Here is a 14,787-nt window from a genome sequence, read left to right on the forward strand (position 1 = left end):
TGCACATAAAGCTGTTCATATCATTACAGGCACAATAAGTATGAAGTTTTTTATTTTTTAGTCTAGGAAAAAAACAAACTATAACATCATGTGTACACCAGGCATGAGAACTTTATTAATTGGTAGTAAAAAATGCTCTGGTTCTGATGACTAACAGTCATAAGTTTAGCCTTTGCACTCCTGAATGAAATAAGCAAACCCATGACATCAATGCTGATTATCCTAAGTAAATGAATCATTAATATTTACACAAGAGTTGGATCTTGTTGTTTTATATAAAACTTAAAGCAGTGTCAAGTATTTGCTGTGTTATTTGGATTCATCAATGTAAACCTCTACTTTATGGTTCACATATTTTTCACAAACCAAGACAACAAGTGATAGGCTATTGATCAGCAGTTACATAATTATAGTCTAAATGTGGTATTTGAATGTCTAGTGGATAAAAAACACAGACATTTTAGTAACTTTAAATAAGTAATCAATAGGCCTAATCAATGGCATTCAATCAGTCAGAAGTGAGTCCTAAGAGTGTGTGCACCGAAAGTGTAGGACTATTTATGCAATTATAACAGATAAATAGGTTAATGAGAAAAGTTTATCTTTGGAACTCAAGCATTTGATGTCCTAATGTTCTTTCAACTGTTCAAACACAGTGCATTTGCATTAGACAAACACTGAGCACCTATCGGGAAGCAAAACCTTTCATCTGTTTATCCGTTTCAAGACTGAGTGACATAGATCGTTTAGTCATAAATCACAGTGTCGCTTTTCATTACATTTCGCATATAGACAAAATTACGGGAAAGAAAAACATAAGACTGATAGAACTATACAGATCTAAAATTACACCCAAATAAAACCTAACTTTTTTTCTCTCTTTTTGTTTTGTCATCGAACGAACTCTGATCTGAGTTACTAACTACGTCACTGGAATTTGGTGAAGGGTCTGCATGCAGTTGGTCGCCAGGCCTATTCTGTTGGTAAGATGCTCTTTTTTAGTAAATCAGTAATAATTTGTAGCTATTGTTGTCCAGTTTTCGGTGAAAATGATTGTATAATCACTGTTGGGCAAAATCGCTTTTAAAATTCAATAGAGAACTGAAAAAATATGAGACAAAAAGAACATGTAGGCTAGCCTATTTCTCTTAATTTAGGCCTAGGCTAATTTCTTTTTACTTTAACCAAGTAAACTTGTTTGAAATCATATAGGCTATCTATATTAGCTATATCAAACCTACCTCGCTGTTATTAAATATCATTATATTGAGAGAGGAATGACATCTTTATGAAAATGGAAATTTGTAAAAGTGGAAATAATTGTATCATTTGAACTCAAGAATGCGTGTTCACTGACGGCTGGACACAGCATTGCAGAAACCGAAATCTTGCCATTTCTATATGGCGTTATTATCCAGTCAAATGTCGAGAGCGCATTATTGTAGCGCGAAAGTACATTAATATAATCTCTCTGCTCGCGCGCGGAATATAAATGCGCGAGCGCGAATCTCTCTGCTCGCGCACGGAATATAATGTGCCGAGTGCGAATCTCTCTGCTTGCGCGCGAGAACTGGGCACGCGCTCTCAGATACACATTGCTCTTGTAAGAATTTTCTCTGGGCTCGCTCAGAGAATATGCCTGCACTTAAAACGTGTTCAGTGCAATCGCGAATCTCTACTCTTTGCTTAAAGTAAGCATGTATGTGCTTAGACTGTGTCCCGTGCGTTCGCGCATGCCTAAGTTACAAATTACATACAACGGAATAAAGAAAGCAAAGCAGCATATATATATATATATATATATATATATATATACACATACATTCATATAGCCTGTAGCCTACATATGCCCATAAAAAAAATAAAATAAAAAAAAACACAGAACAGACCAGAAAGCTTTAATGAAATAAATTAAAAAGTTGAAACAAGTTTATTGTCTTAAGAGCTTTAAGATTCTTAGATAACAAAATGCTTTGGATGTATTGTTGGACCTCTCTTCTAAAAACAATGAATAAGGGATTCTGCTGAGTGAATTTACTACGGTGAATGTGAAATTTTGCAAGGAACTATAATAGATTAATAATAAAATACTCATTAAATGTAGCTTTTGAAAAGGTTTAAATCATAAACACAAGTTGTTCTTTTTGTGGGGCCCCTGATGAAACTGCTCTTCATATCTTCTGGGATTGTCCTCACACACAGTTATTTTGGGTTGAATTTTCTGCTTCCAGATTTCTCTTTGCTTTAATGCTTTTTAAGGATGTACTGTTTGGTTTCTTTAATATACAAAAAGCTAAATTTAATGAGTATTTTATTATTAATCTATTATTGTTCCTTGCAAAATTTCACATTCACCGTAGTAAATTCACTCAGCAGAATCCCTTATTCATTGTTTTTAGAAGAGAGGCCCAACAATACATCCAAAGCATTTCGTTATCTAAGAATCTTAAAGCTCTTAAGACAATAAACTTGTTTCAAACTTTTTTATTTATTTCATTACAGCTTTCTGTTCTGTTTTTTTATTTTTTATGAGCATATACAGGCTATATGTATGTATGTAGGCCTATATATATATATATATATATATATATATATATATATATATATATATATATATATATATATATATGCTGCTTTGCTTTCTTTATTCAGTTGTATGTAATTTGTACATTTTTGATATGTAAGTTATATTTTTGATACCTTGGCATTTATTAAAAAAAAAAAAAAAGAAAGAAATTGAAGAGAAGAGTACTTAGGCATGCGCGAAAGCACGGGACACAGTCTAAGCACATACATGCTTACTTTAAGCGAAGACACGTTTTAAGTGCAGGCATATTCTCTGAGCGAGCCCAGGGAAAATTCTTACAAGAGCAACGTGTATCTGAGAGCGCGTGCCCAGTTCTCGCGCGCGAGCAGAGAGATTCGCACTCGGCACATTATATTCCGTGCGCGAGCAGAGAGATTCGCGCTCGCGCATTTATATTCCGCGCGCGAGCAGAGAGATTCGCGCTCGCGCATTATATTAATGTACTTTCGCGCTACAATAATGCGCTCTCGACATTTGACAGGAAAATAACGCCATATCTACTGTGAACAGCAGATGGCGCTGTTAAAGCATCTCGTCGTTGCTGCGCTGTTCCTGGTGGAGTTTGTGCTTCTACTTGCTGCATCTGAAAGTAGCTGTCCAGCTTATGCTGGGGTGCCGGGCACACCTGGACACAACGGCAGCCCTGGCAGAGATGGAAGAGATGGGTTTCCTGGACCGAAAGGGGGAAAAGGAGATCCAGGTTCATGCCTTTTTTTCCCTGGTTGTTGGTTTTATTGTGTTCAAAATTGATTGAGTGGTAGAACCATTGTTCTAATGCTGAAAGATAAGGTGATGAAATGAGAGAAATGATCAGATCAGAGAAATGAGATTTAATCATCACACTCTCTCTCTCTGCAGGAGTTGGTGCACAGGGACCCCCAGGGAAAATAGGACCCTTGGGTGTTGTTGGCCCTAAAGGAAACAAAGGAAATCCAGGTCTGCCAGGTCTGCCAGGTAAAGTTAAAACACAGTAATGTTTGTGTGTGTGTGTAGTTAATATATTTTTTTTTATAAAACAGAAAAACTACATTAAATTGAAACAAGTAAGGTGTCAATCTTTTTCTTGTCTGAAAACAGAATACAAAAGTCAGTCAATCAATAAAAAAACAACTAATAAGGTCAATGTAAAATGAATGATGCTGAATGAAGATCTAGACTGTGATTTTTTTTTTCTAACCATATCTTAATTGAGTTTATAGTTACATAATGTACAAGACAAAATCTGTACAATATTCTTCTTCCACATTCTCTGCTTCTGATTTTCACTCTGGTATTCTTTTACAGGTGCTGGTGTTCAAAGTGCATTACTACAACTTCACTCAGATGTCAAATACCTAACTGACAGATTCACTGCAGTAGAGAAAGGTAGAATACTCCTACATAAATAATGTTTACACCACATATTTTGTTTATTCATGTAACAATATTTTTAAAAGATAATAGTACAATTCCTTTTTAGAATGTTTTTTTTTTTTAGTCCTAGGATTTCAAATGTTCAGGAAAGTGGGACAGAAATATTATGTGTCCAATGGGCTAAAGGGAACTTTTGAAAAGGCACAGAAGATCTGCTCTGACGCTGGTGCTAAAATTGTCCTGCCAAGAAGTGAAGAGGAGAACAAAGTTCTAACATCATTGGAAGCTGCCCTCGAGTCTACTTACGTAGGCCTATATGTTGGTGCAACAGACAGACGGAAAGAAGGGCATTTTGTAGATATGAATGGCCAACCTTTAACTTTCACCAAGTGGAAAGAAAATGAGCCAAACGATCATAAGGGGGCAGAGGACTGTACAGTTATTTACAAAAGTGGTGTATGGAATGATGTTAACTGTAGTTCCGTGTGGCATGTGGTGTGCGAACTGTAAAACAGATTATGAATTGTTATTGCTCTGATGTTTGAATGATAAAGGAATAAAGAAAATCATAAACATTCAGGTGATTATTTGCAGTCTCATCTGGATTTGCATGATAAACGTACACTGTAAAAAAGAATTACATCCCCAAGTCAAAAATTTCAAGTGACCGATAACATCTACATTTTTCAATTAGTCTGACATATTATTTCTCATTGAGCCAATGTTAACAGACTATTGCAACAAGAATTTCACTTGGGCCAATTGAAAAATTTAGATGTTATCGGTCACTTGAAATTTTTTATTTGGGAGGGTTAGAAATGTTTTACAGTGTTTTTATACCATAATCAAGACTAGTAAAATAATGACACATTGACTGGATTTTTGTGTGGTTTAATTTACTGCATACTAGGGGTGTGCAAAGCAGCCGGTATTTGTATCTGTATTTGTATTTGTTGAGGGGGGAAAAGTATTTGTATTTGTATTTGTATTTGTATTCGAGTAAAATTCAAAATAGGTGTAAAAATCCATTTTTTTTGCGTTACACTTCTAATTTACGTTATAGTGTAAGTATTCTTTAATTATATCCATTATAATAATGGATATGCAATATTGGTTGATGTTTTTCCTTAAATCCAGCAATGAACATGTAACAAGGAACGTCATTGAAAAGAAAATAACATAACAGCCATTACCAACGTTAACGTTACTCTGTCAACAGCCTCTAAATTACCGAGCTAACAGAGCTACTGGTGTTGTCACGGTACCAAAATTTCAGTATTCGGTACCAATACCAGTGAAAATCCACGGTTCTCGGTACCAATTTCGGTACCAAAGCTTAATTTAGATTAAATTTACATATATTAAAGTGTATATCACGGTTACAAAGATGGAAACTGTAGTATTAAAAACACTTTACAATAAGATTCAATTTGTTAGATAACATTAGATAAAATGACCTAACAATAAACAATATTTATATAGGCCTACTGTCACAATTATTCTCCTTGGGGTTCATTTAAAAATACATTTTTAAAATCAAAAGTTAACATTATTTATGATAACATTATTTAATGCACAATGACTGAAGTGAACAAACATGACCAATCAAGTGTTTTTATTAAATAACATTCACAAACATTAATTAATGTTGTACAAATATATTGTTCCCTCAATGTGTTGATGTTAGATGCGCATTAAGTAATATTAATGAATGGTATCTTATTGTAGTGTTACCAAATACAGGAGATAAAACGTGTTTTATTTGACTTGGCTGTACTTTTATTTAATCCAAAACTGCATTCATATTTAATTTTAAAAGGGCTTTTTAAACCTGCTAAGAGTTATCCAGCCAAGAATAAGCCTAGAACAGCTTTTCTGATGGACTGATATTAATGACATGATGACGGCTTTTTATTTCATTTCTCATCTCCATAAATATATCTAAAGCTAATGCAAGGGCTAGAAATCAATTAATTCTTTGCTGATACTTCCTCGTCATCATGAAGAGCGCAGTTCGCACCGCGTCTGTCGTTGCTATGCAACCAACATAGGCGCCTGGAAAAACGAGCGCGCCGTTCGCTTCTATTATTATAAGCGCGCTGTCGCGCGCCTACATTTGAAATCTGCACGCGCAAAAAACGCGCTATGTGAACGACCCCTTATGGCAACGTGACATTAGCCTACTCCAAAATATTTCCGTGTCATTTCCTCCTTTCTTATCAACAAGTGGATTTACAGCCGGAGGAAACGCAGCTTTTTGATATAAAGTTTTTCTTGTTCCCGAATACAAATATTTTTTTAAGTATTTGTTCGAAATAAGTATTCGTAAAAAACACATTATTTGTGCCTTTCCGAATACCGTATTCGGGTTCGGCTCCACCCATACTGCATACTGATACATTAAAAAGGGCTGAAGAAAACTTGTCTGAAAAGAAAGAAAACTGAAAGAATAAAGATACAATTTCTAAAATGTTTTCAAGTTTGATGTCATTAGAGAAGCTAATGATTAATTTTTTTTAATGTTAAAAATTCGAGAGGAGTTTAGGATCATACAATGTTCTCTTCCTTTAATGTAAATATAACACTAATATGATTATTATGACACTAGTAAAAAAAAATGTCACATTCAATTCTGAATTAAGTGGACACTCACAAAGGGAAAAGCAGAAAACCGCTGAAACTGGTATAGCTGTTTTCATCATCATAAACCCAGCTGTTCTCCCACAGCTGTGTGTTCACTTTATCACCCTTTTCCAGTGAGAGAACAACAGCATTGCTGCCATTAGCATTGGTCTCAGGCTTCAGAAAAAACACAGAGCATTGGATTTGATCATTTTTATGGAGACTGACTGCCACTTGGTTGGAAGGGTGACCATGAGCATAAAATCTGAAGAAATAGATTCCTTTCACTGGTGCTGTGAAAGTACCTGTGAAACACATACACATACGAATTCAGAATCGGAAAAGAAATGCCTTTAAGTTGAATGCGCTATACTTAACACAACAGAAATGTGAACAGGACAGGTTACCAGTGTTGGAGTCATACGCATTTCCAGTGTTAGTGAAAATGTTTTGGTAGACCAGGGGTTTCCGAATATCAAAGGGTCCAATTTTTTGGCCTCCAGATGACAAAAGTCCAGCTGAAAAGGCAACCTGAAAGCTGTTCAGAATGAACATTTCATAATTTTGTTATAATGCCACATTGGTTTTTATAATGTGTTGGGCTGGAAATGATTCAGCAAATCAGTGTGTCTTGAAAATAACAGATGTAGATAAAAAGCTTCATACCTTCATTCTCTCTCTTTAGTTCTTTCAGTGTTTCCTCTGTGGCTCGCAGCCTTTCCTCAATGTCCTTTAGCTGTGCTGATGTAGTTAAATCGTGTGAGAGACCAACACAAAGCAATAAAAGCATCTTTTGAGCTGCCAACATCTTCATAGCTTTGTATGGCCGATTTCTATGTTGCATGTTGAATTTTGCACAGTTTTGGGGCGATACTGAACCACATGATGCTGTAAAAGTAAACATGAACCTTGTATTGTTTGGACTTGCAATTCAGAAAACTTTAGTTTAATGTGTATTTTAGTGAGAACATCAAATGTCACAAATAATAACTTTTGCAGCAATACCTCAACTCTGCACACTATTCAGTTTTCTTTTGGGTATATTCTTTATAGGAAAATGCCTCAATGTATAATCCTGTGCATTGTGATGTGAAAGATTCCCAGCTTGAAATCAGTGGTTTGTTCAGAGACAAGAGATTTTTATTTTATTTCAATAGTTATTAATTAGTTTAGTATTGTATTAGTAATGTTTATAGTAGCCTATCGTTTATAAAACTATAATATAGCCTAAGTGATATGAAACTGAGCTGTACAAATATATTAAATGTAGGATATAAGTGTTCACTGCTGTCTCCCAAGATGCTATGAACATTAATTTAAAAAAAGTTAAATGTGAAGTCGTTTGTCACTTTGAATAAATGTGACGTCCATGCTATTTTTTTCTCAATGTCAAGGTAGCACAAAAAAAAAAAAAAAACATAAATAAAAAACAAATGTAGGCTACATAGGCCTACTTATGGCTAAAATCATCAATAATACAAAATAAACGTATAAATAATAGCTCAGGCTATGAAAAAGCAGCACAATTTTGTGACGTCGCGTAAAATAACTTGTTGCGGTTGACATCTAGCATAATATTTAATTTTCAATGTCTCATGAAATAATTCACATAGCCTACTTTTCAAACATTCACGCGCGTGCTCCTCTATTGGATAAAAAGTTAATTTAGAGCGTGAGGTCACACTGTCGGTTGAACGAAGAAGGAAAGAGGCCAACTTCCGGTATGGTGCGTCGCTGCCGTTGAACAGGGACCATAGGGCATAACTGCCAGGAAAATGCGGTAGGCAGTTGTCATAACTGAAAGCGAAATGAAACACTGCACATCTTAGTGTTATCATTACGACTTTAAAATAAATGTGGCAATTGGTTATATGGCCTAAGGGCTTTGAGACGAAAGCAATCGGGTTAGCTGATCAGCCATCGATCGATCGGTATTAGAGAGTGCGCGAGCTCTGCGCGCGGTTGAACATGGGGACGAGATCGAGCCGTTTACACGAGGAAGCTGCTTCGACACCTTTCAATAAAGATGGCATCAAGAGAGAATCCTGCCGACGAATCCGAAGCACCAGGCCCACTAGCCTCATGGTGGAGTTCTCCGGGAGTTTTGACCATGACTCCGAGACGAACCGCAGCCGGTCGGAGGAGGGTAGCGACTCGGATACCGGGCAGCAGGCGAGCAGCGAAGGCAGTCCCGCCGACCGCCACACATCCCCGTCGCTGAGCAGCCAGGCCTCGCCGACGGACGAGAACGGAGCCGACGAGAAACGCGAGGAAGATGACAGTCCTGGAGGCCCTGTGGGCGGAGAGGAAATAGGCCGTGCACCGCAGCGCACTTTCTCGGAGCGTTTGCCCAGCGGTCGCCATTCTTCAACCGGCGGCGTCACGGCGAGGTCCGCCCGGCTGAGAGGGACCCACGCACGGCCAGTCTCCGAGGCGTGGATCGGCCTCTACAGGCTCAACAACCGCCACGGTGGTAAGTTAAAGAGCAGATCGTTTCGTTCCTTCGACAGTCATTTCAAACGTTACACCCAGTTAAATCTCCGTTCTGTCATTTAAACCTGCACTGTTTACAGTGAGTGATATACAGTGAACACGGTTTGACCGGAGCTCAACATGTTAATATATTATGTATTAAACAAAATAACCCTATATGCAGTCTCTAATGTTCATCTAATTTTGTTTTTAACTAGTTAGCTAAATAAAAGTTTGGCAACACTTTGCATGAAGGTTCCATTTGTTAGCATTACTCAACGGGAACTACCAATGAATAATACTTATGAATCATTAATAAGTTAATGCTTTAACTTAAAGGACCTTATTGTAAAGTGTTAATGAAAATTTATGTACATAATAAAATAGACAACAATCCCAGGTTGACTGGTATTTAAGTGATTTTATTCTGTTTTAAAGCATATAAAATATGGAAGGTGATTAAAATAGATTAATGGTTCTGTACGAGACTAATGAGGTTGCGGTGGAATTAGGCTTTGGGGACATTATAGACATTTCATACATTCCTGACAGGATGATCCATGATGGATTGAAACCAAAAGGCCAAAGGTAAATCCAGTTGACTAATGATGTCTGTGTAATTCCTTTTTTTTTTTTTTTTACACTATATTGGTCAGATGGCCATTGTCCAGCCAGAGGGTTCAGAAAAGTGGGCCACATGGGTGGCAAAATCACCCATCTATTACTCTGACTGGCCTGCTTGTCATGAAATGCTTTCTGTATCCATTTTGCATTGCTTAGTTTTAGTTTTTCTTTCCTTGCCAGCTATTCGCTGCCCCTTCTGCACCAAGCCGTTCCCTGGAGGGCGGATCGAAGAACACCTTTTAAGTTGTCTAACTTCTCCACCTCTCCCTTATAACAGTGAGCATCCAATTAGTTTTTATCACCGTTTTTCTTTCATCTGCTAATATCTTAGTAATTGTTGTATCTTATTTGTCCAACAGCGGATGTGCTAGCTAAGGACAGTGGAGAGTGCTCTATCTGTCTCGAAGACCTTCTACAGGGAGAAACCATTGCTCGGCTGGCTTGCCTGTGCGTCTACCATAAGAGGTAATTGTAAATTACACTAAATAGGGATGTCAATTTACATAAATTCCCATAATTGATTGTTGTTTAAATGAACAATCGATTAATTGTGAACCAACCTTAAGTCCGAAGCGGGTGGCGCTACTAAGTTATCACGTTACTTAACCGCTTGCTTGAAGTCCAACTGAAATCAAAATGGACCCTATTTACTTTGTTAGCGCATATTACTAGTCTTGTGGTGAAAAATTAATCCGTGCAAGTTAATACACAGAAAAAAATTGTTTGCCGTCGTAATCTTTAATCAAAGTCTGAAAAGTTACTTCCGGTCTGGAATGGCTGATGATGTAGATTTGACGGCTTGGGTTGGGAAACGCTTGACCACTCCCCTCAAACCGTTAGGCTGCTATGAGAAGAGATGGAGAGGAGGAGTGCTAAAGTAAAACCCTGCCCTCTGTTCAATATTCCTTTTCACTGGAAAATGCGTCACAACACTGGAGAAAAGTCGTTTGCAACTTCCGGTTCACGCAGACTTTAACCAACACAAAATAGGTGTCAATTTAAAGCCTAGAAGCTTGGCTTTACAGTGAATATAGGGAATATGACCATCACTTAAAACGCTTTTAAATTTGCTGGCATATTAGAAGTGCTCTATTTTCATAGCGTGAAAAAGTAGCTGGTTGACATGAAAATGTGATCATTGTACATAACAGACAAACTTGTCATAAAAATGTTCAATGGCCTCAACTAGCAGAATACAAGCATATTTGTCTTATTTTAAGACCAAACTATACCAAGTATTTGTATAAAAAGCGCCGCTGACGCACATGTAAATGGTAAACACATGATGAGATGCGTTTTTGTTTGTAACTTGGCGAAACAATATTAAACCATAGTGGTGGTGGTCTCGAATGAGCCCAAAAACAACATCTCATGGAGTGACCCGACGTGCTGCTTGGCTAAAGCTATAGGATTTCCGGGATATGATCGCATCGCAATCATGATGCAGTGTCTTCCAGCGTCATTTGAAAGTTCAACTAACTGGATCTTGGGTTTTGTGGGTAGGGATGATGTGTATGGATCAATCGGACACCGTTTTACAGCTTGAGCGTGCTTGGATTGGTTTGATTGCTCAGATTGACAGGTCTTGATTTACCATGCACCATAGAATAGGAGCGCACAGCTGAAACAGTGCTAGAAGATCACTCATCCAGCAGGATATTATTACTTGTTTTTTAATTTTTTTTATTATACCTTTATTTAACCAGGGAAGAAAATCACATTGAGATAGATCTCATTTACAGTTTATTCTTTGTACTTTTATTTTGGCATTTACTCAAGTAGTTCTTATGTTCGGTAAAATCATTTGTTTTGATTTTTTTTGGACCCTTGGTTAATTATGTTTCGAAATAACCTAATCCATTGCATGAAGACATTAGATGTTTTCGATAGAGCCCGACCGATTTTATTGGCCGATATGAGCCTGTCGCAGATATATCGGTATCGTTGTATATGACGCCTATATGAAATTAATAAAAAAAAAATATATATTTTACAGAACATATAACGCGGATAAAATGCTTGTAAATTGTGTAACTACGTAGTTTGTCCGGCAGAGCGCGCTCCATTGTTTGCTAATGGCGACCCAGGTTACTGTAGTGACACTAGCCAACCCTTTTACTTCAGTAAAAGGAGGTCTCTTCTTCAGACACGATGTAAGATGCAGACATTAGCTTTCGCTCCACTGACAAGGTATGAAACATGGCTGAGTACAAGATCTGAGTACTACCTGCCTCCATTACATATCTTTGTCACACAAGTGTTTGATCACCACATTTGAGTGATCATTGCAAAAAATTATAATATATATAAAATATGTTTATATATTCTGTTTATGTATACTGTATTTTATATAAAGTACCAGTCAAAAGTTTGTACACACGAATGGGAAAGTGTGTCTAAACTTTTGACTGGTATTGTACTATAATATACACACAAATAATATCGGCCGATATATCGATATCTGCTTTTTTAGTCCCTAATATCGGCATCGGCCCCCAAAAATCCAAATTGGTCGGGCTCTAGTTTTCTACTTTTAAGTTCCGCTGTGCAGGCCGATCGGTGTATGACATCAAAGTAACATGAGAGCGAAAAGAGAGCAGACGGCATAATAACCACTGCGTGCTCGCTTCATTTTTCCACGCGTGTCTGCTGAACGTAAGCCGCACGCACCTCAAAACGATGCACTCCAATGATGACCTTGCTTAATCGAACATCAATCATTTTTATTGATTAAATCATTATCAACAATGAATCGATTGTCGATTAATCGTTAGCATCCGTTACGCTAACCATTCTTTTAAAATAATTTCAAATCATAATTTTGCTGTACAAATGAATGCTTTCAAATATGTAATGCTGGATATTTCTCTAAATAGCTGCATTGACACTTGGAGCAAAGTGAAGCCATGCTGCCCTGAGCATCCTTTTGATTGATCCATGTTCACGTGCAATGACAATGACTCAGGTGAGCTTTTTTTGTTCAAGTAGATTTTTTTTTTTTAAATGTATTCGTAAAATCCTTTCAAAATGTCATGATTTACTCTTCAAAACATGTATGACTTTCTTCTGCATATATAAAGATATTTTCAATAATCAACATTAGACCCCAATGTTTGATTGTATGGACCACATTTTTTCTAAATATCTATTTATTTTGTGTTCCAGAAAAAAAATGTTAACATGTTTGAGTGAACTAACTTTATTTCATTTTTTTGTTTTTATATTTCTTCTAACTTTTTATTTTTTGCTTCCTTTTAGGAGACTATACCCCCCTAGCAGGTGCATATATTTTCTGATGAGATGATTGAGAGAAAGACACAAAGAAACAAAAACAAATAACAAGCATCAACACTTGTGGTCCGCTTAATCAGTCTGGCCCTGAGTGAGCCTGGCTTTAACTATCTGATGTGACTCTTGAGACTTGGCTTTTCTCTGCTCTACGGCACCTGTGCGAACGCCGGGTTTGCTCTGCTTGCCTTTTATATTTAGCGCTTTAACTTTAAAACTCAAGAGTGAAACTGGTAAACTGAAAAGAACTTTGAAAAAGAATCATATGTAAATATGGAGAGAAAAGTTACACGTGGGACGCCTCTCAGCGTGGACATGGGCTGGCGTTTGGGTTATTTTACCATGGAAATGTGACGATCTGTCATTTATGCTGGGCTTAGCATTTGGTTTTGTGCAGCCTGCTGGGGTTGCTTTGGCTTGAATGAACTACTTGAGTTTGTTGGGCAGATCCCGAATGAACGCAAACGAGTTGTACATGCGTAAATATTGCACAGGATTACCTAAGAGGCATGATGTTTTATATTTCGAATGATACAAAATGTTTTTGGTATTAATCTATTTTGTTTACCCTTTTCCCTTTTTGTTACTATAGGAACATTTCAGAGGCAGAGTGAAATTTCCAATAGGTTAATTTGATTGAAACTACAATGAATAGTGACTTTTATCCATCATTGAGGCAAAACTCTCTCGTTACCACATCAGACTCTTTTAACCTCTTGATCTGATTGATTTTACTCAATTGAACTGTACATTTGTTAACAGATCAGAGCAATACTTCCACTAGATAGATTTATGGACATGTTATTGGTTGCGGTGAAGTGTGCGTGTGTGTTTGTGTGTACTCAAATGCAGAAGATTTTGACTGATGACCTGACTGCATGTACTACTCTTGGAGGGAAAGTTGTGTGCTGGAGATGAAATTGCTTTTCTGCGTCTCAGACATGGCCTGCTAAAGAAATCCAGCCTTCTCAGCATTGAATGAGGCCATCTGTGGTGTTGGAGATGTATGTCAGGCGCAGTAATGCCATATGGCGCATGCTTTGCCTGAAGATGGTGATTGAGAACAGATGAGGGGTAATTATGACGATGTCATCGACCCCCTTGGAATGAACAATGGAAAGGTAATTTCTTTGGACAGCCCTTCACAGAGATGCTTGTTAAATATTTTGAGGATTTTTCTTTCATGTTTTGAGGTTTATGGGGGTTATTTGATTGTGGATGGGTGTTATGTTCATTATTCTATTGTGTCTTGTAGCGGTCAGTTGGTCTGTTACCTTTTTGCCTTAGCTCAAGGATTCATATTTTGAGTGGTAAGACCTTTGAATGGCGATTTCCTTGCCTCATAAGAGAGGTGACATATTCTACCTTTGAAAGTATTGCAATTTGTTTCCTTTACATGAGTCTAACGGTTCTTTCCAATTGAAAACACAAGAAATGCCAAGTGTGTCGGTGTGGGTCAAAGGCAAGAGTCATTTTTACAGTTACACTTATGTTTTGTGTTGGTGTAGTGCATTGTGGAGTGGAGGAAGGTATTGTCAGAATATTTTGACAATCTTTTAAGCTCTGTAAGTTAGCTTTTGCCCTTTAACTTATGTGGTGCCATACCTCAATATCCATATTTACTAAACTAACCTGGGGCGTAGCTAACTCCAAAGGTGGTTTGATTCTTTTTCTTGAAATATTATATATATATATATATAAATATATATATACACAGTATAAATGCTATAGAAAGTTCTGTAATTATTCAGTGCTAAGGGTCTTTACCCACTTGATCCTGTGTTTTGACAGTTGTCGGTCAAATATGAATGAGTTGGGAATGTTCTTTAGGTCAATATGAT

The 14,787-nt window shown here is 37.1% G+C and overlaps 2 protein-coding genes and 1 long non-coding RNA gene across 6 annotated transcripts; 2 read left to right on the forward strand and 1 right to left on the reverse strand.

The window, feature by feature from the left end:
• The first annotated feature begins 12 nt into the window (after positions 1-12).
• LOC311086040 (mannose-binding protein A-like) lies at positions 13-4,517 on the forward strand. 3 transcript variants are annotated; one of them, XM_084118696.1, is made up of 5 exons: positions 13-983; positions 3,069-3,287; positions 3,446-3,541; positions 3,872-3,952; positions 4,065-4,517. In XM_084118696.1, exons 2-5 carry the CDS (start codon positions 3,101-3,103, stop codon positions 4,448-4,450), a joined length of 750 nt encoding a protein of 249 aa, XP_083974822.1. In that variant the 5' UTR covers positions 13-983; positions 3,069-3,100; the 3' UTR covers positions 4,451-4,517. The 3 variants fall into 3 exon arrangements, with proteins under 3 accessions (XP_083974822.1, XP_083974820.1, XP_083974821.1); XM_084118694.1 differs by having other exon boundaries at positions 3,098-3,287; XM_084118695.1 differs by having other exon boundaries at positions 3,101-3,287.
• Positions 4,518-5,540: 1,023 nt separating this feature from the next.
• On the reverse strand, positions 5,541-7,431 carry LOC311086044. 2 transcript variants are annotated; one of them, XR_014606992.1, is made up of 3 exons: positions 7,229-7,431; positions 6,970-7,100; positions 5,541-6,867 (listed from the first exon to the last, which is right to left on the reverse strand). It is a non-coding gene; the product is annotated as an uncharacterized lncRNA (long non-coding RNA). The 2 variants fall into 2 exon arrangements; XR_014606993.1 differs by having other exon boundaries at positions 5,542-6,867; positions 6,970-7,080; positions 7,229-7,399.
• Positions 7,432-8,254: 823 nt separating this feature from the next.
• On the forward strand, positions 8,255-13,187 carry LOC311086041 (uncharacterized protein). Its single transcript, XM_084118697.1, has 5 exons — positions 8,255-9,035; positions 9,839-9,934; positions 10,018-10,123; positions 12,535-12,623; positions 12,917-13,187. Exons 1-4 carry the CDS (start codon positions 8,531-8,533, stop codon positions 12,590-12,592), a joined length of 765 nt encoding a protein of 254 aa, XP_083974823.1. The 5' UTR covers positions 8,255-8,530; the 3' UTR covers positions 12,593-12,623; positions 12,917-13,187.
• The last annotated feature ends 1,600 nt before the right edge of the window (positions 13,188-14,787 follow it).

The sequence above is a fragment of the Abramis brama genome (genome assembly GCF_963993115.1).
Source record: "Abramis brama genome assembly, chromosome: 7".
Lineage (NCBI taxonomy): Eukaryota > Metazoa > Chordata > Actinopteri > Cypriniformes > Leuciscidae > Abramis > Abramis brama.

Bases quoted from the DNA above. Each gene is read 5' to 3' on its own strand.
- LOC311086040 (XM_084118694.1), top strand. From the start codon at position 954: ATGCAGTTGGTCGCCAGGCCTATTCTGTTG. The intron at 3,542-3,871 runs GTAAAGTTAAAA...ATTCTTTTACAG, and splicing joins AGGTCTGCCAGGTCTGCCAG to GTGCTGGTGTTCAAAGTGCA. The intron at 3,953-4,064 runs GTAGAATACTCC...TTTTTTTTTTAG, and splicing joins ATTCACTGCAGTAGAGAAAG to TCCTAGGATTTCAAATGTTC.
- LOC311086041 (XM_084118697.1), top strand. From the start codon at position 8,531: ATGGGGACGAGATCGAGCCGTTTACACGAGGAAGCTGCTTCGACACCT. The intron at 9,036-9,838 runs GTAAGTTAAAGA...TTTCCTTGCCAG, and splicing joins GCTCAACAACCGCCACGGTG to CTATTCGCTGCCCCTTCTGC. The intron at 10,124-12,534 runs GTAATTGTAAAT...TTCTCTAAATAG, and splicing joins CTGTGCGTCTACCATAAGAG to CTGCATTGACACTTGGAGCA.